This window comes from Thalassophryne amazonica, chromosome 4, assembly GCF_902500255.1.
Source record: "Thalassophryne amazonica chromosome 4, fThaAma1.1, whole genome shotgun sequence".
Lineage (NCBI taxonomy): Eukaryota > Metazoa > Chordata > Actinopteri > Batrachoidiformes > Batrachoididae > Thalassophryne > Thalassophryne amazonica.
This window is the reverse complement of record NC_047106.1, coordinates 58,923,305-58,939,065: the sequence shown is the minus strand read 5'-3', so window position 1 is coordinate 58,939,065 and position 15,761 is coordinate 58,923,305. Positions and strand designations below refer to the sequence as shown.

The 15,761-nt window shown below is 40.7% G+C and overlaps 1 protein-coding gene across 5 annotated transcripts in view; it reads left to right on the top strand.

The window, feature by feature from the left end:
* Positions 1–15,761, top strand: part of LOC117508266 (von Willebrand factor A domain-containing protein 5A-like) — a 131,668-nt gene that overhangs the window by 24,258 nt on the left and 91,649 nt on the right. For all 5 annotated transcript variants that reach the window (XM_034167952.1, XM_034167951.1, XM_034167950.1 and 2 more), the window contains exon 4: positions 12,419–12,475. In XM_034167952.1, the coding sequence (XP_034023843.1) occupies positions 12,419–12,475 (57 nt within the window). The remainder of the gene's footprint in view (positions 1–12,418; positions 12,476–15,761) is intronic.

Genomic DNA, 15,761 nt, shown 5'->3' with positions numbered 1-15,761 from the left:
AGCAAAAGCAACAGCGTAAGATTTAAACATCGGACGAACTGGCCAAGATTGAAGAGAAGGGCAGCCGCAAGGATAGACCGGAGCGGTCCACATCAAAACAGCGAGCGTAGTTTCTGGACCTCTTGCCAGAGTTGGCCGCAGCTCCATACAGCACAGAGGGGGGCGGTGTGAGTGGCCCGCTGCGGCACGAGCCCGCAGACACAGTAAGTGCATCGGAGACAAAATATCTTGAGACTGGCATAAAATAGTCCCAAATACTCACACATTTTAATCAAGTTCTCTTTACTTAAATAAATATTTGTGTGTTTCCGCACTGTGTGGGACCATGGTATAAGCGGATTAAACTACTCAAAGCTGTGCATTATACAGTTTGAATGCACAACGCGGAGTCTAAAACTAACAACACTCTGCTTCGCGTCGATATACGAGGTCTCTTAGATAATAAACCGACCCTTTTATTTTTTTTTTAACTATATGGATTTGAATGACATGCGAGTACACCAATCATGCTTGAACCCTCGTGCGCATGCGTGAGTTTTTTCACGCGTGTCGGTGACGTCATTTCCCTGTGGGCAGGCCTTGAGTGAGATGTGGTCCCGCCCTCTCGGCTGAATTCCTTTGTTTCACACGCTGCTCGAGACGGCGCGCGTTGCTTTATCAAAATTTTTTCTGGACCTGTGAGGAATATCCGAGTGGACACTATTCGAGAAATTAAGCTGGTTTTCTGTGAAAAGTTTAACGGCTGATGAGAGATTATGGGGTGTTTCTGTCGGTGTAAGGACTTCCCACGGAGCGGGACGTCGCGCAGCGCTCCCAGGCGACGTTGTCTGGCTGTTTCGAGCTGAAATCATCCTAATTTAAGGTTCTGTTGACCCAGGACGTCGTGAGAGAACAGAGAAGATTCAGAAGAGGCCGGCATGAGGAGTTTATGTGGACATTCCACTGTTAAAGGTCATTTTGTAATGAAAGAACGTGCGCGCAAATTCGCCGAGTCGTTTCCGTGACGACGACGCAAATCTGTGTGCGCCGCGACCAGAAAAACACCTCCGTGTTGAAGACCATTTGTAAAATTCAGGCGGCTTTTGATGGGTTTCAACAAGTGAGTAACTGAGAAATTGTTTAACAGCTTGGGCATGTTCCAACTTGCCCGTTAAGATTTCCAACGGAGGTGTTTTTCCTGCCGCGACCCTCCGCGGTCGGGTCCAGCCCGACATGCGACTCTGCCCGCACGTTCTTTCATTACAAAATGACCGTTAACAATGGAATGTCCAAATAAACTCCTCATGCCGACTTCTTCTGAAAGTTCTCTGTTCTCTGACGACTTACTGCGTCAACAGAGCCTGAAATGTGGAAGTTTTCAACTTGAAACGGCGAGACGCTGCCGCCTCGAAGCGCAGATCGCCGTCAGGCGCCGTGGACCGTCCTTAAAGCGACACTACCAGACCAAAATCTCTCATCAGCCGTTAAAATTTTTACCGAAAACCAGCTGAATTTATTGAATGGTGTCCACTCAGTTGTGCCTTACAGTTTTGAAAAAAATTTTATCAAACAAAGCAACAGTCTCTGAGCCATTCCTAAACAATGAAAAAAATCGACGAGCGTGTGGACGACTCCTCACTCAAAGACTGCCCACAGGCGAATGACGTAACCGACAGGCGTGAAAAAACTCTCGCATGCCCACGAGGGTTCAAGCATGTCTGATGTAATCACACGTGATTCAAATCCATATGGTTTTTGAAAAAATAATGTCGGATACTTTTCTAATAGACCTCGTATATATATATATATATATATATATATATACAGCATTACCAACATGAAATTCCAAGATATAATCCAAATGCGTAAAGCAATAAACTTTACATTTTCTCCTGACCCGACAGCCAATCAGAATGTGCTTTTTTATCATGTGATAATTTTGAACAATGGGTGACAAGAAAAGTATTTTTTTTAAGTATTTATGTTTATATAAATCTTTGTGTAAATTCTTTGCTAATTGTAATTAGGGATGTCCCGATCAGGTTTTTTTTGGCCCCAATCCAATTCTGAGTCATCTGATTTTGAGTATCTGCCGATACCGAGTCCCAATCTGATACTTTAAAAAAACTGAAAGAACAATGAACAAATGCTAAATATATAATTTAATTTTAATCACCCTATTTTATTATTTATCACTTAAGCAGTGCACTTCTCCTTGAGGTAGCTTTAACAATCAAGTAATAATCTACCAGACTTAAAAAATGTACAAATTTCTGTTATTTTTTTGTGTAAAAATAAATGTCCAAGGTTCCTTTCTCTCAAAAATTCTTGAAAGGGTAATTGTAAAACAGCTAACTGATCATCTGCAGAGGAATGGTCTATTGAAGAGTTTCAGTAAGGTTTAGATTCATCATAGTACAGAAACAGCATATTAGTGAAGGTTACAAATGATCTTCTTATGGCCTCGGGACAGTGTACTCATCTCTGTGCTTGTTCTGTTAGACCTCAGTGCTGCTTTTGATACTGTTGACCATAAAATTTTATTACAGAGATTAGAGCATGCCTAGGTATTAAAGGCACTGCGCTGCGGTGGTTGAATCATATTTGTCTAATAGATTACAATTTGTTCATGTAAATGGGGAATCTTCTTCACAGACTAAGTTAATTATGGAGTTCCACAAGGTTCTGTGCCAGGACCAATTTTATTCACTTATACATGCTTCCCTTAGGCAGTATTATTAGACGGTATTGCTTAAATTTTCATTGTTACGCAGATGATCCCCAGCTTTATCTATCCATGAAGCCAGAGGACACACACCAATTAGCTAAACTGCAGGATTGTCTTACAGACATAAAGACATGGATGACCTCTAATTTCCTGCTTTTAAACCTCAGATAAAACTGAAGTTATTGTACTTGGCCCCACAAATCTTAGAAACATGGTGTCTAACCAGATCCTTACTCTGGATGGCATTACCCTGACCTCTAGTAATACTGTGAGAAATCTTGGAGTCATTTTTGATCAGGATATGTCATTCAAAGCGCATATTAAACAAATATGTAGGACTGCTTTTTTGCATTTACCCCATATCTCTAAAATCAGAAAGGTCTTGTCTCAGAGTGATGCTGAAAAACTAATTCATGCATTATTTCCTCTAGGCTGGACTATTGTAATTCATTATTATCAGGTTGTCCTAAAGTTCCCTAAAAAGCCTTCAGTTAATTCAAAATGCTGCAGCTAGAGTACTGACGGGGACTAGAAGGAGAGAGCATATCTCACCCATATTGGCCTCTCTCATTGGCTTCCTGTTAATTCTAGAATAGAATTTAAAATTCTTCTTCTTACTTATAAGGTTTTGAATAATCAGGTCCCATCTTATCTAGGGACCTCATAGTACCATATCACCCCAATAGAGCGCTTCACTCTCAGACTGCAGGCTTACTTGTAGTTCCTAGGGTTTGTAAGAGTAGAATGGGAGGCAGAGCCTTCAGCTTTCAGGCTCCTCTCCTGTGGAACCAGCTCCCAATTCCGATCAGGGAGACAGACACCCTCTCTACTTTTAAGATTACCCTTAAAACTTTCCTTTTTGCTAAAGCTTAGTAGTTAGGGCGGATCAGGTGACCCTGAACCATCCCTTAGTTATGCTGCTATAGACGTAGACTGCTGGGGGGTTCCCATGATGCACTGTTTCTTTCTCTTTTTGCTCTGTATGCACACTCTGCATTAATCATTAGTGATCGATCTCTGCTCCCCTCCACAGCATGTCTTTTTCCTGGTTCTCCTCCCTCAGCCCCAACCAGTCCCAGCAGAAGACTGCCCCTCCCTGAGCCTGGTTCTGCTGGAGGTTTCTTCCTGTTAAAAGGGAGTTTTTCCTTCCCACTGTAGCCAAGTGCTTGCTCGCAGGGGGTCGTTTTGACCGTTGGGGTTTTACATAATTATTGTATGGCCTTGCCTTGCAATATAAAGCGCCTTGGGGCAACTGTTTGTTGTGATTTGGCGCTATATAAAAAAAATTGATTGATTGATTGATTGATTCCTTATGTTTAACAAGAAATTATCAAATCTGAAATAACAGGTGGTTTTAATTAACATATGCAAGGTTTCAAAAGAACCATTTATTGATTTAGCTATTTTAATTGCAAGTGTTCTAAACTTTTTTAAAACAGTAATCAGAAATTTTGAGGTAACAAACAGCAACAAAAAACATTTCCAAGGATTTTTCTTTAGAAAACTGCTCTACAAATGAGCAGTCCTGTGACACGTTTCTGTTTTATAGAGATCAGTGGTTTCTGCACTGATCTGTTTTGTAGAGATCAGTGGTTTCTTCAACAAGTCTTCCGTTTTTTGGCCCGACGCATCGTTCCTATTGGACAGCGCGAAGCTACGTCACAGCTCAGAGCGTCGAAAGTTCAAAAGTCAACTTGAAAAGTAAAAGGAAAAAAAAAAGAAAAACTTACATTTACATCCTGACAGTCCTCAGTGCATGCCTGGATCCAGACCGGTTTGGACCAATGCGGTTGCATCGGTCGTCATCTGTAAAAAAAAAAAAAAATCTTGAATACTCCCGAATAGTGCCGAACGTGTCCCTGTGGTGAACACAGCTTTTCGGTGGTTTTCATGTCAACCTATAGTACGTAAATTATACAGATTTTTCCAAGTTTCAGAGTCATACGGACGTACAAATAAAGTAGGATATTCAGGGTTTGGTCTGCCGTGGCTCTGTAATCAACTGTTTCTGTAGCGTGACTCCACTTTGAAGCCTTGAAGCAATGCTTCGATCCGCTAGCTCGTTGGTTCTTCGATTCGCTGCTCTTCAGAAGCGGCAAGTCCGCTTCTTAATCCCTCTCAAAGCCATTAAAATACTGAGTCACTTTTGTGTGGATTAAAGTAACTAACTGGGGACTCTTGTCTTGTTGTAGTCAAGAAGCGAAAATTGCCCTCCATTCTGTTGGCACAGCTTCAAACGCTGCGCAGCTCTCTGCTGAGTCAGAGTCCGGTCAAAATAACTTCAAAACGAATTGCCGCTTTAAATAAAATGACACCTCTTTCCAAACGTTGTAATACAGACAAGAAACTGCAATCGACTAAAACATTTTTTTTTTTCCCTCCAAAAATGAAACGTGCTGTATTTTTTTACAAATTACATCCTGAAGTGAAGGACAGCAGCTGTAAGAGCTCAGCTCAGATGTATGGAAAGACATTATGCCAATAATGTCTGAAAGGAAATGCTTTTGACAAAAACTACAGATTTTGTTTATTCCTGTTTATGTCCAGAAATCAAGGATCCACCATGTAGCGTTTATTATGTCCAAAGTTTAAGGATCCAGTCACCAATTTCATATTTACTTTAAGAGTCAATAAAATGTTCAATTTCAATTCAATTTCAATTTAATTGGCTTAGAAAGTGCCAAATCACAACAAAATCTAAATATACTAAAACAAATACATCACAATTCTACACATATCACAATTGTAGTATGTGTAGAATTGTGATGTATTTGTTTTAGTATATTTAGTCTTGGACATGATGAATATTGTTAACTGCTGGACTGTTTCTAATTTTGGATCAATGGAAAATGTCTTCTGTGAACTGTCTGTATCTCAATATATTATTATTAAGAATATATGCAGTCATCTTTTTATTGATTTTATCAATTGAAAAAAATAATGTATAGATTCAGGTATAATTGAAAGATTTTGGCAATAAATTTGATCCTGTTTACAGTCAATTTTTGTTATTATAGTGTTGTTTTTAGGACATATTTATACAAATAAGTGTTCACTATGGTCCATGAATGTTTCTGTGTAGGCTCTCAGTTGTCCAGGTGGTTTCCATAGTAGAGAAGCTTGAATCTTTGACTGGACTGGGTTTGCTTGACGCGAGGACGTTTCGCTTCAAATCGCAGAAGCTTCCTCAGCTAAAATTCTTGCTCTGGTGGTCTGACTTCTGTCTTGACTCTTGTAGAGAAGAATAATCAAGAAGTCACAAAAGCTGGAGTTTTAAACCTAACCAGACCCCTCCTACCGAGAGGCAGACTGCTATAGGCTGATGACTAAACAATAGCTGTAATTAGCACCTATTGTGCTCTAGTTAGTACCCTCCTAATGACAGGGCAGCTGTCCCTCTCCTGATGGCTCCCTTGACGACTCTGCTGATGACGTGAATGACTCTTTACCATGAACAAAAGACTGAAACTGCTTTGACCTGAGTACCCCACTGTAAACAGGGGATAAAGCGTGTCTCAGACCCCCTCCCGGTTAAGGCTGGGTTTCAGACGTTTCACAAAGAATGCCTCCTTGACCCCTCTCTCAAACCATTTCAAAGCAGTTTCAGTCTTCAGGCATGAGGCCCTGGCACTGGTACATAAGCTGGAAAAGACTGCTAAAAAGATAGCTAACTTTAGAAACCACTTAAGATTTAACCTGAGATGCAAACAAAACAATGTTATTCCCAAATGCATGAAGCAAAAGGCACTAGAAGCAGGTCACACAGCTGAAAAGATCCAGCACAGTTACCTTAGGAGGATTTTGGGTCTTAGAATTAGAAGGCTTCATTTTAAAATATTAGACCTCCAAAATAATCTTGATAGTCTGCACAAAATTTTAGAAACTTTAGTGGAGGAAGAGGCCCATAATAAGATCACAAAGTTCATAGTTAAAATTCAAATGGCTGAGCATTTAAAAAGTAAGGAGCGGCAAATCAGGAAGTTTCACAACCTTTTAGCGCAGAAAAGACGTACTTTCAGTGGGAGTATTTTAAAGATACACCCAGACAAATTAGTGACAGCAGGGAAAATTGGATAAAGAATCTCTCCAACAGGGTTCTTACACAGACAGAAAAGGACTGTGCTCGCTAAGGACTAAATTTCTCAGTGACCCCTAAACATATACCAACAGTAGATTACTTCACTGCAGTAGAGTCAGCCATTAAACATAACAGTTTGTCAGAGTCAGAAGCTGGGGACCTCCGACTAAGAGTCACAGCAGTGCTGAACAGTGCTAAGCCTCCTCTGTCCAACATCACAGGAGAAGAACGGAAAGCTTTGTCAGCACTGAAAAAGGACCAAAGCATCCTTATCCTGCCAGCGGATAAAGGCAGATGCACGGTGGTCCTGAGCACAACTGACTACGAGGCCAAGATCAACAACTTGCTCAGTGACTCCAGTACATACGAACGTCTGAAGAGAGACCCCACGAGCGGGCTATAAGAAGAAAATCATTAGCTACCTCCAAAACCTGGAGAAAGAGGGACTCATCGACAGGCAGACATACTACAGACTGTACGCTGGGGACGCCACTCCGTGCATCTATGGACTGCCCAAAATCCACAAACAGGATGTGCCACTCAGGCCTATTGTATGTAGCACAGATTCCATCACGTACAATATGGCCAAGCACCTCAAGTGGATTTTGGCTCCTCTAGAGGGTAACTCAGAACACCATGTGGAGAACACACAAGATTTTGTGAACAAGATCAAGGACCTGCAGCTGTAGGCAGATGAAACAATCGTGTCTTTTGATGTGACTTCATTGTTCACCTGCATCCCCACCGCTGAGGCCGTCTCAGCTGTGAGGCAGAGACTGCTGGAGGATGTGTCTCTACTTGAAAGGACCAAACTCACACCAGACCACATCTGCCAGCTCTTGGAGATCTGTCTTAACACCACGTATTTCCTGTTTAGGGGGAATTACTACAGGCAGATTCATGGCTGTGCGATGGGGTCTCCGGTATCCCCCATTGTGGCCAATCTGTACACGGAGTGAGTGGAGAAGACAGCCTTGACGTCTTTCACGGGCATTTCTCCCAGTCACTGGTTCAGATATGTTGATGACACATGGGTTAAAATCAAGCAACAGGAAGTTGAGGACTTTACAGAACACATCAACTCGGTGGATGCCAATATCAAGTTCACACGTGAGGATGCCAGAAACAACCATTTAGCCTTCTTGGACTGTGATGTTACGATTGGAGAGAACAGGCAGCTCCAGACAGGGGTTTACAGAAAACCAACTCACACTGACCAATATCTGCTCTTTGGCTCAAACCACCCCCTTGAACACAAGCTCGGAGTGATCAGGACGCTTCAACACAGAGCCCTACAGGTGCCCACAACTGCAGAGGGAAGAGCTAAAGAACAACAACTTGTCCGGAAAGCCCTCACAGTATGTGGGTACCCACGATGGTCCCTGGACAAAGTGCAGAAGTCCCAGAGAACAAAGAGACCAGATAGACAGCAGACGGAGACAAGAAGAGTGTCTCTCCCTTATTTAGCAGGAGTAGGGTAAAAACTACAGAGGATCTTCAGACAGCACAAAATCCCAATTTACTTTAAACCGGTTAACACCTTGAGACAGAAATTAGTTCACCCTAAGGACAGGATCCCTAGTTACAAAGAGAGCAATGTAGTGTATTCTATCAGATGTCAGGAAAACTGTAACGAACACTACATAGGTGAGACTAAGCAACCTTTACACAAAAGGCTGTACCGGCACCGCAGAGAGGGCGCCAGTGGACCTCAGTCTGCAGTTCATCTCCACCTGAAAGACACTAACCACACGTTTGAGGACAAGGAAGTTAAAATATTAGCCAGAGAGAAGAAATGGTTTGAGAGAGGGGTCAAGGACGCATTCTTTGTGAAGCGTCTGAAACCCAGCCTTAACCGGGGAGGGGGTCTGAGACACGTTTTATCCCCTGTTTACAGTGGGGTACTCAGGTCAAAGCAGTTTCAGTCTTTTGTTCATGGTAAAGAGTCATTCACGTCATCAGCAGAGTCGTCAAGGGAGCCATCAGGAGAGGGACAGCTGACCTGTCATTAGGAGGGTACTAGCTAGAGCACAATAGGTGCTAATTACAGCTATTGTTTAGTCATCAGCCTGTAGCAGTCTGCCTTTCGGTAGGAGGGGTCTGGTTAGGTTTAAAACTCCAGCTTTTGTGACTTCTTGATTATTCTTCTCTACAAGAGTCAAGACAGAAGTCAGACCACCAGAGCAAGAATTTTAGCTGAGGAAGCTTCTGCGATTTGAAGCGAAACGTCCTCGCGTCAAGCAACCCAGTCCAGTCAAAGATTCAAGCTTCTTTACTATGGTCCATGAAGTGTAATAAATATATTAAAAGAAGTGTAACAGTGTATGTTGCACACAAAAGAATGAAGATTATTGAATAACAAGACGCGTACGATTTTTATTTTATCATTGGGCAAAAATGCATCTGTCAGATTTTCACTCTAGATCCAGCCCTGCAGTGTACCCCTCTGATACTTTATCAGTGTTCAACAAGTTCAGAGCAGCGCAGTGAACGTGAATGAAGATGGAAGCTCTTTAAGACGCACTCCTAAATGTGATGAGTGTGCACGTCTCTCGTGCGCACACCATCTCTCGCTCTGTTTTGCAGACAAACGGTCACAGGACAATTTTTTTTCTTTTTGTTAATCAGATGACAGATCGTCATCCTGAGGACTTGGTCAGCACCGGGTCCTGCTGCGCACGGAAGCATGGCTGAGCAAGAGTTTCGGTGGGAAAGTGTCCATCATCCTCTTGTCATTCCATCGAGGCGTCAGGCTGAGCGCATAAACACACCAACAGCAGTTCTGCGAAAGAAACTTTGCGCGCGTAACTCCCCCCACCTCTATCCGGTTTACAAATCCATCTCTTCTTCCAAAATTCATTCCACAACTTTTGTTCCATTTTCTCCTCTGGAATCGGTTTCAGCCGCACGCATATGCGAGAATGTCCAGTTGAACCTATGTTTTTTCTTTTGTTCAATTTAAAAAAAAAAAAAAAAACTGGGTTAAACTTTGACCGCGTCAGCCTGGCGACAAGCGGCAATGCGCGCTCCCGTCAGAAGTGTCGCTTTAGCTCGGCTTTTGACGTAACAACGCCTCTAAAAAGCAACACGTCTCACTGAAAATAATGCTTTTTAGACCGATTCATGACGCCTCTGACGCTTCCGATGCGTGAAAGGCCCATTAATCTGCAATAATGAGCTTGAACTAGCGCTGATCAAAATAATGAAGATAAAATCTATATCGGATTCCTGATCGGGATGCAATGTCCGATTTCGATCAAGTCTGAAACCACGTGATTGGGCCCGATTTCCGATCACGTGACCGGATCGCGACATCCCTAATTGTAATGTTAAATATTTCAAAGGCATGAATGTTATTTTTTCAAAGTAGCAGAATGCTGGCTATGGAGGATGCAATGCATGTTTGACTTGCAATTTGTAATGATTAAGAATAAAGTAATGTAATTTGAACCATCAGAAATTTAAAAATCAAATTTTTATTATTATTTAAGATAACATAAGTTCACTTGCACTTTTCAGAAAAGGACACATTGAGCACATCGCTTCTAATGATCTGCTAGTCAAACTAATTAGGACAGTTAAAGCACAGCAAAAATATAGAATGAACATTTTGGGCAGTATTGTGTATTGTGACAGTTATTGAACATTTTTTTGTGTTAGCTATAAACCATCAGCTGCATCTGGCAACACTGTGCTGTGTGGCTTTGGGCGCCTTCATGCTACTCAGCAAAATGAGAGGTGACTTTCAGACATTAAACATCAAACAACCAATATTAAATAATTCACTGTTTTTACTGGAACAAAGGTGCTGACATTAAAAATCTCAAAACACTCACCTTCAACTCCTTACTCCAATTCAGGGTCGCAGGGGCTGGAGCTTATCCCAGCAGTCCATAAGGGGCATGAGGGGTACACCCTGGACAGGACACCAGTCTTTAAAAAAACATTTCAGAGATTGAAAAAAAAAAAAGTCACATGACTGTTGTCAAGTCAGAAATCACTTTTCTGCTGTGGACTTTTGTCAAACTCTCAACCACTCTGGATTATACCAATGGAAAAGGTAAGTTACAGATTGAGCAGCTCAGCTTCCCTATCCTCAGCCAAGTCATGGAACTCTTCCCACGGATTCTCAAGGCATTTCCAAACCAGCTGGGAAATACAGTCCCTCAACCATGTCCTGGGTCTACCTCAAGATCTCCACCAGGTTGAATGTGCTTGGAAGACCTTCCTTGGGAGCAGACCAGGGGGTATCCTCAGCAGATGACCGAACCATCTCAACTGGCTCCTTTTGATGCAACAAAGTAGTGGCTCTGCTTCGAGTCCCTCCCGGATAGACGAGCTTCTTACTCTGGTGATGCCTCTTGCCTGACCCAGAGGGGACAACCCACCCTTTTCCAACAGAGGACCATGATGTCAGATTAGGAGGTGCTGTCTCTCATCCCAGTTGCTTCATACTCAGCCTGAAACCTGTTCATTCCACATCAGAGGTCACTGCCTGATGAAGCCAACAGAACCACATCATCCACAAAAAGCAGAGATGCAACTCTGATGTCACCAACCTGGACACCCTCCGGTCCCTGATTGCACCTTGAAATCCCCCCCCCCCCCCCACACACACACACATAAAAGCCCAAATTAAATGCGCTCACAGAACAAACACATAAGATAGTTTACTATCTTTTTTCAAAAGAAGAGAGAAAGAGAGCGCTGCAAGATTCAAAAAAATAAAAACACTTAAAACACATATAAATAATATTTTTGTAAAAAATGGGCAGGGGTATATCAATTATGAGAAGACATGTTGCACTACAAGGAAGTATGCTATTAATACACTATTATTTGTATATTTGGACTATTGCCCAGTAGTTTGGTCAAATGCTACTGGAAAAATGCTAAATATAGAATTTAGAATTTAGAATAGGGCTGCTTGTGTGGCACTTTGATGCAGTTATAGGACAAATATCATCACAATGCATAAAAAATTAAACTGGTTGTTTGTCAAAGATAGATTTTTATATTCGCTGATCATTTTTGTTGGAAAGATGATTGTCACTAAGTTACTTTATATTTTGTTTAGGAATTTTTATTTTAGTTCAGAAAATCATACTTACAGAACCAGACATGCTGTGGTGGGAAATTTTACGTTACCTGTAGCTAGAACCAATGCCATTAAGAACACTGTCACATTCAGGGGTATGCATAAATGGAATTTATTACCAGATCACATTAAACTCATTGCAAATTGTTTCTTTAAAAAGCCTCTGAAACAGTATTTATCGGTATAAGGAGTAATTTGAGTCAACCCTTTCAATATATATAGATAATTAATTTGATTTGAGATGTTTTTGGTTTTGATATGTGATTTTTATTTTCATTTATTTTTATATATTTTTTAAACGTATTTTTAATGTACTATATTTGTAAATCTGTTGGACCCCAGGAAAAGTCACTGCAGCAAATGAGGATCCAAACAAACACTGGCAGAAGTAAAGTGTATTTGTCGTTTAACCACCTCAACTTAAAGCACAAGCTTATTTGAAGTTTTATTATCTAGTTGTTTATTAACTGATGTTTTGGTAACTTTGATTTTGGTCTTAGCTTCCTGCAATTGACTTTTCCTCTTTGTCTTAAAGGTATGATGGGTATGGCAGGTCTGAGAATGCATGCTGCTTGCCCCCCCATGGCATTACGTAAGTAAAAAGCTGAATGGAATCTTGAGAAAAGAAAAAAATACATGAATTGTTTCATTCATTGTAATAAACAAAAAGGTACCAAAAGGTTCTTACCAAGAGCCGCTGCTCCCAACACTCACATCACATGAAAAATCATCTAAAAAATAATCATAATCTTTAAGGCTGTACAGTTAGTCACGCATTAGAGTTTGTGTGTTTATGTACACTTACATAGGCTATGATTTAAATAAAACATTTACTGACACTATGGATCAGCCAGGTCTGATCAAATGTTTTTTTCCATTGCATTGTATTATCAAGTTTTTCTTGCACTTTAAGGCAATCTGGGAAGCTGAACACAAACTCTGTAGACAAGGTTTTCAATTTGTATAGCGCCAAATCACAACAATGCTGCCTCAAGGCCTCAACCCTTATAAACCCCACTGAGCAAGCACACAGGCAAACTCCCTCTGGCATTTCTTGGGAAAGAAATCTCAAGCAGACCAGACTCACCAGGCTGACCCACTGCTTTGGCCATTCTAACAGATCCAAGGATTTTAACAAAGATGAAAAAAAGAAGTCAGTTATTAAGGTAGAAATGATCCATCTTGGTGCAGAGTCTCTAGTTTCAGCTCTTGTTTTAAAAGATAAATTTTATTTTAAAGACTGGAAATTGTCTGAGAACAGTGACTTCAGTCTAATGATCTGACCTGTGTACTGCAGTCACTAATTCTGCATGCAGTTGCAGCCTTTATTTGTGCACGAGCTTTCTCATATTTTATCACATAGTTTACATTGCAGTGATGTGAAACATTTGTGCAGGCTTGAGCTTTTATTTATTTAAATGTTTATGACATAAAAATGAATAAATAAATAAAAAAAAATCAGGCTTTTTATAATAAATTTAAAAAAAAAAAGTTCTTTATACTCATATTGGAAAGTAGGGCTGCCACAAACGACTATTTTGATAGTCGACTAGTCAACAATTGTTTCTGTGATTAGTCGACAAGTCGGATCATACGTAATTTCCTAAATTTAAGGCATGTAGCATTTTCCGAGAAACGTCAGGGGATGAAAATATGAACATTTCCAAATCAATGACTATTTGTTAGACTTCATTTACATCAATCATTCAGAAATACAAACAGTGTGATACTTTATAGTAAATCTGTGTCAGGTAGGCAGTTCTCAAAAACGAAATGTCCATGCTGGAAGGAGAAAAGTGAGGGAAGCCACCAAGACACAACTCTGGAAGATCTTTTGGCTTCTTTGAGAGGAGAAACTGGGAATAGTGCAACATTTTTATTTTGCTCTTCATTTTACATATAGTCCCAACTTTTTCTGATTTGTGGTTGTTTGTGTTGCATTTCTGAAATGACAGAAATGCTATAAAGAAAAGTGTGAACATTTTATTGTGTTTTAAAACTTTGTGGGGCAAATGCAAACACTAAACTCTTATAAAGAAGGAAAAAATACATGGACATGTGAATGCAAACTTTGATATCAACTGAACTGAACTGTGCAGGCTGATTTTTTTTTTTTGTTTGTTTAATAAATCAGAATAAAATAAGAGGCAACTCACTTTGAAATCAATAAAACATATAGCTTATACAGTGGGTTAAAAAAGTATTTAGTCAGTCCCTGATTGTGCAAGTTCTACTTAAAAAGATGAGAGAGGTCTGTAATTTTCATCATAGGTACACTTCAACTGTTAGAGATGATGAGGAAAAAAAATCCAGGAAATCACATTGTAGGATTTTTAAAGAATTTATTTATAAATTGTGGTGGAAAATAAGTATTTGGTCAATAACAAACAATCAAGATTTCTGGCTCTCACAGACCTGTAACTTCTTTAAGAAGCTCTTCTGTCCTCCACCTGTTATCTGTATTAGTGGCATCTGTTGGAACTCTTTATCTGTATAAAAGACATCTGTCCACAGCCTCAAGCAGTCAGACTCCAAACTCAACCATGACCAAGACCAAAGAGCTGCCGAAGGACACCAGGAAGCACATTGTAGATGTGCACCAGACTGGGAAGAGTAAATCTGCAATAGTCAAGCAGGTTGGTGTGAATAAATCAGCTGTGAGAGCAATTGTAAGAAAATGGAAGACATACAAGAACATTGATAATTTACCTTGATCTGGGGCTCTACGCATGATGTCATCCTGTGGGGTCAAAATGACCATCAGAACGGTGAGCAAAAATCCGAGAACTACACGGAGGGACCTGATGAATGATCTGCAGCGAGCTGGGACCAAAGTAACAAAGGCTACACACTACGCAGAGAGGGACTCAAATCCTGCAGTGCCAGGCGTGTCCCTCTGCTTAAGCCAGTACATGTCCAGGCCCGTCTGAAGTTTGCCAGAGCATATGGATGTTATGGATGATCCAGAAGAGGATTGGAAGAATATCATGTGGTCAGATGAAACCAAAATAGAACTTTTTGGTAAAAACTCAGCTCGTCGTGTTTAGAGGAAGAAGAATGCTGAGTTGCATTCCAAGAACATCATATCTACTGTGAAGCATGGGGGTGGAAACATCATGGTTTGGGGCTGTTTTTCTGCAAAAGGGACAGGACAGCTGATCCGTGTTAAGGGAAGAATGAACGGGGCCATGTATCATGAGATTTTAAGCCAAAACCTCCTTCCATCAGTGAGAGCATTGAAGATGCAATGTAGCTGGGTCTTCCAGCATGACAATGATCCCAAACACACCGCTCAGGCAACAAAGGAGTAGCTCCATAAAAAGCATTTCAAGGTCCTGGAGTGGCCAAGCGAGTCTCCAGACTTCAACCCCATAGAAAATTTGTTGAGGGAGTTGAAAGTCCATGTTGCCCAGCGACAGCCCCAAAACATTACTGCTCTAGAGGAGATCTGCATGGAGGAATGGGCCAAAATACCAGCTACAGTGTGTGCAAACCTGGTGAAGACTTACAGGAAACGTTTGACCTCTGTCATTGCCAACAAAGACTATGTTACAAAGTATTGAGTTGAACTTTTGTTATTGACCAAATACTTATTTTCCACCATAATTTACAAATAAATTCTTTAAAATTCCTACAATGTGATTTCCTGGACTTTTTTCTCGTTTTGTCTCTCACAGCTGAAGTGTACCCATGTTGAAAATTACAGACCTCTCTCATCTTTCGAAGTAGGAGAACTTGCACATTCAAGGACTGACAAAATACTTTTTTTTACCCCACTGTAATAACTTTGAAAAATAACAAAACTCTTGCAGCTTGTATTTTTATTCTGACTCAAATTCATTTTAGTGTGATAGTCATCCTTTTTTTCACCTCATCAG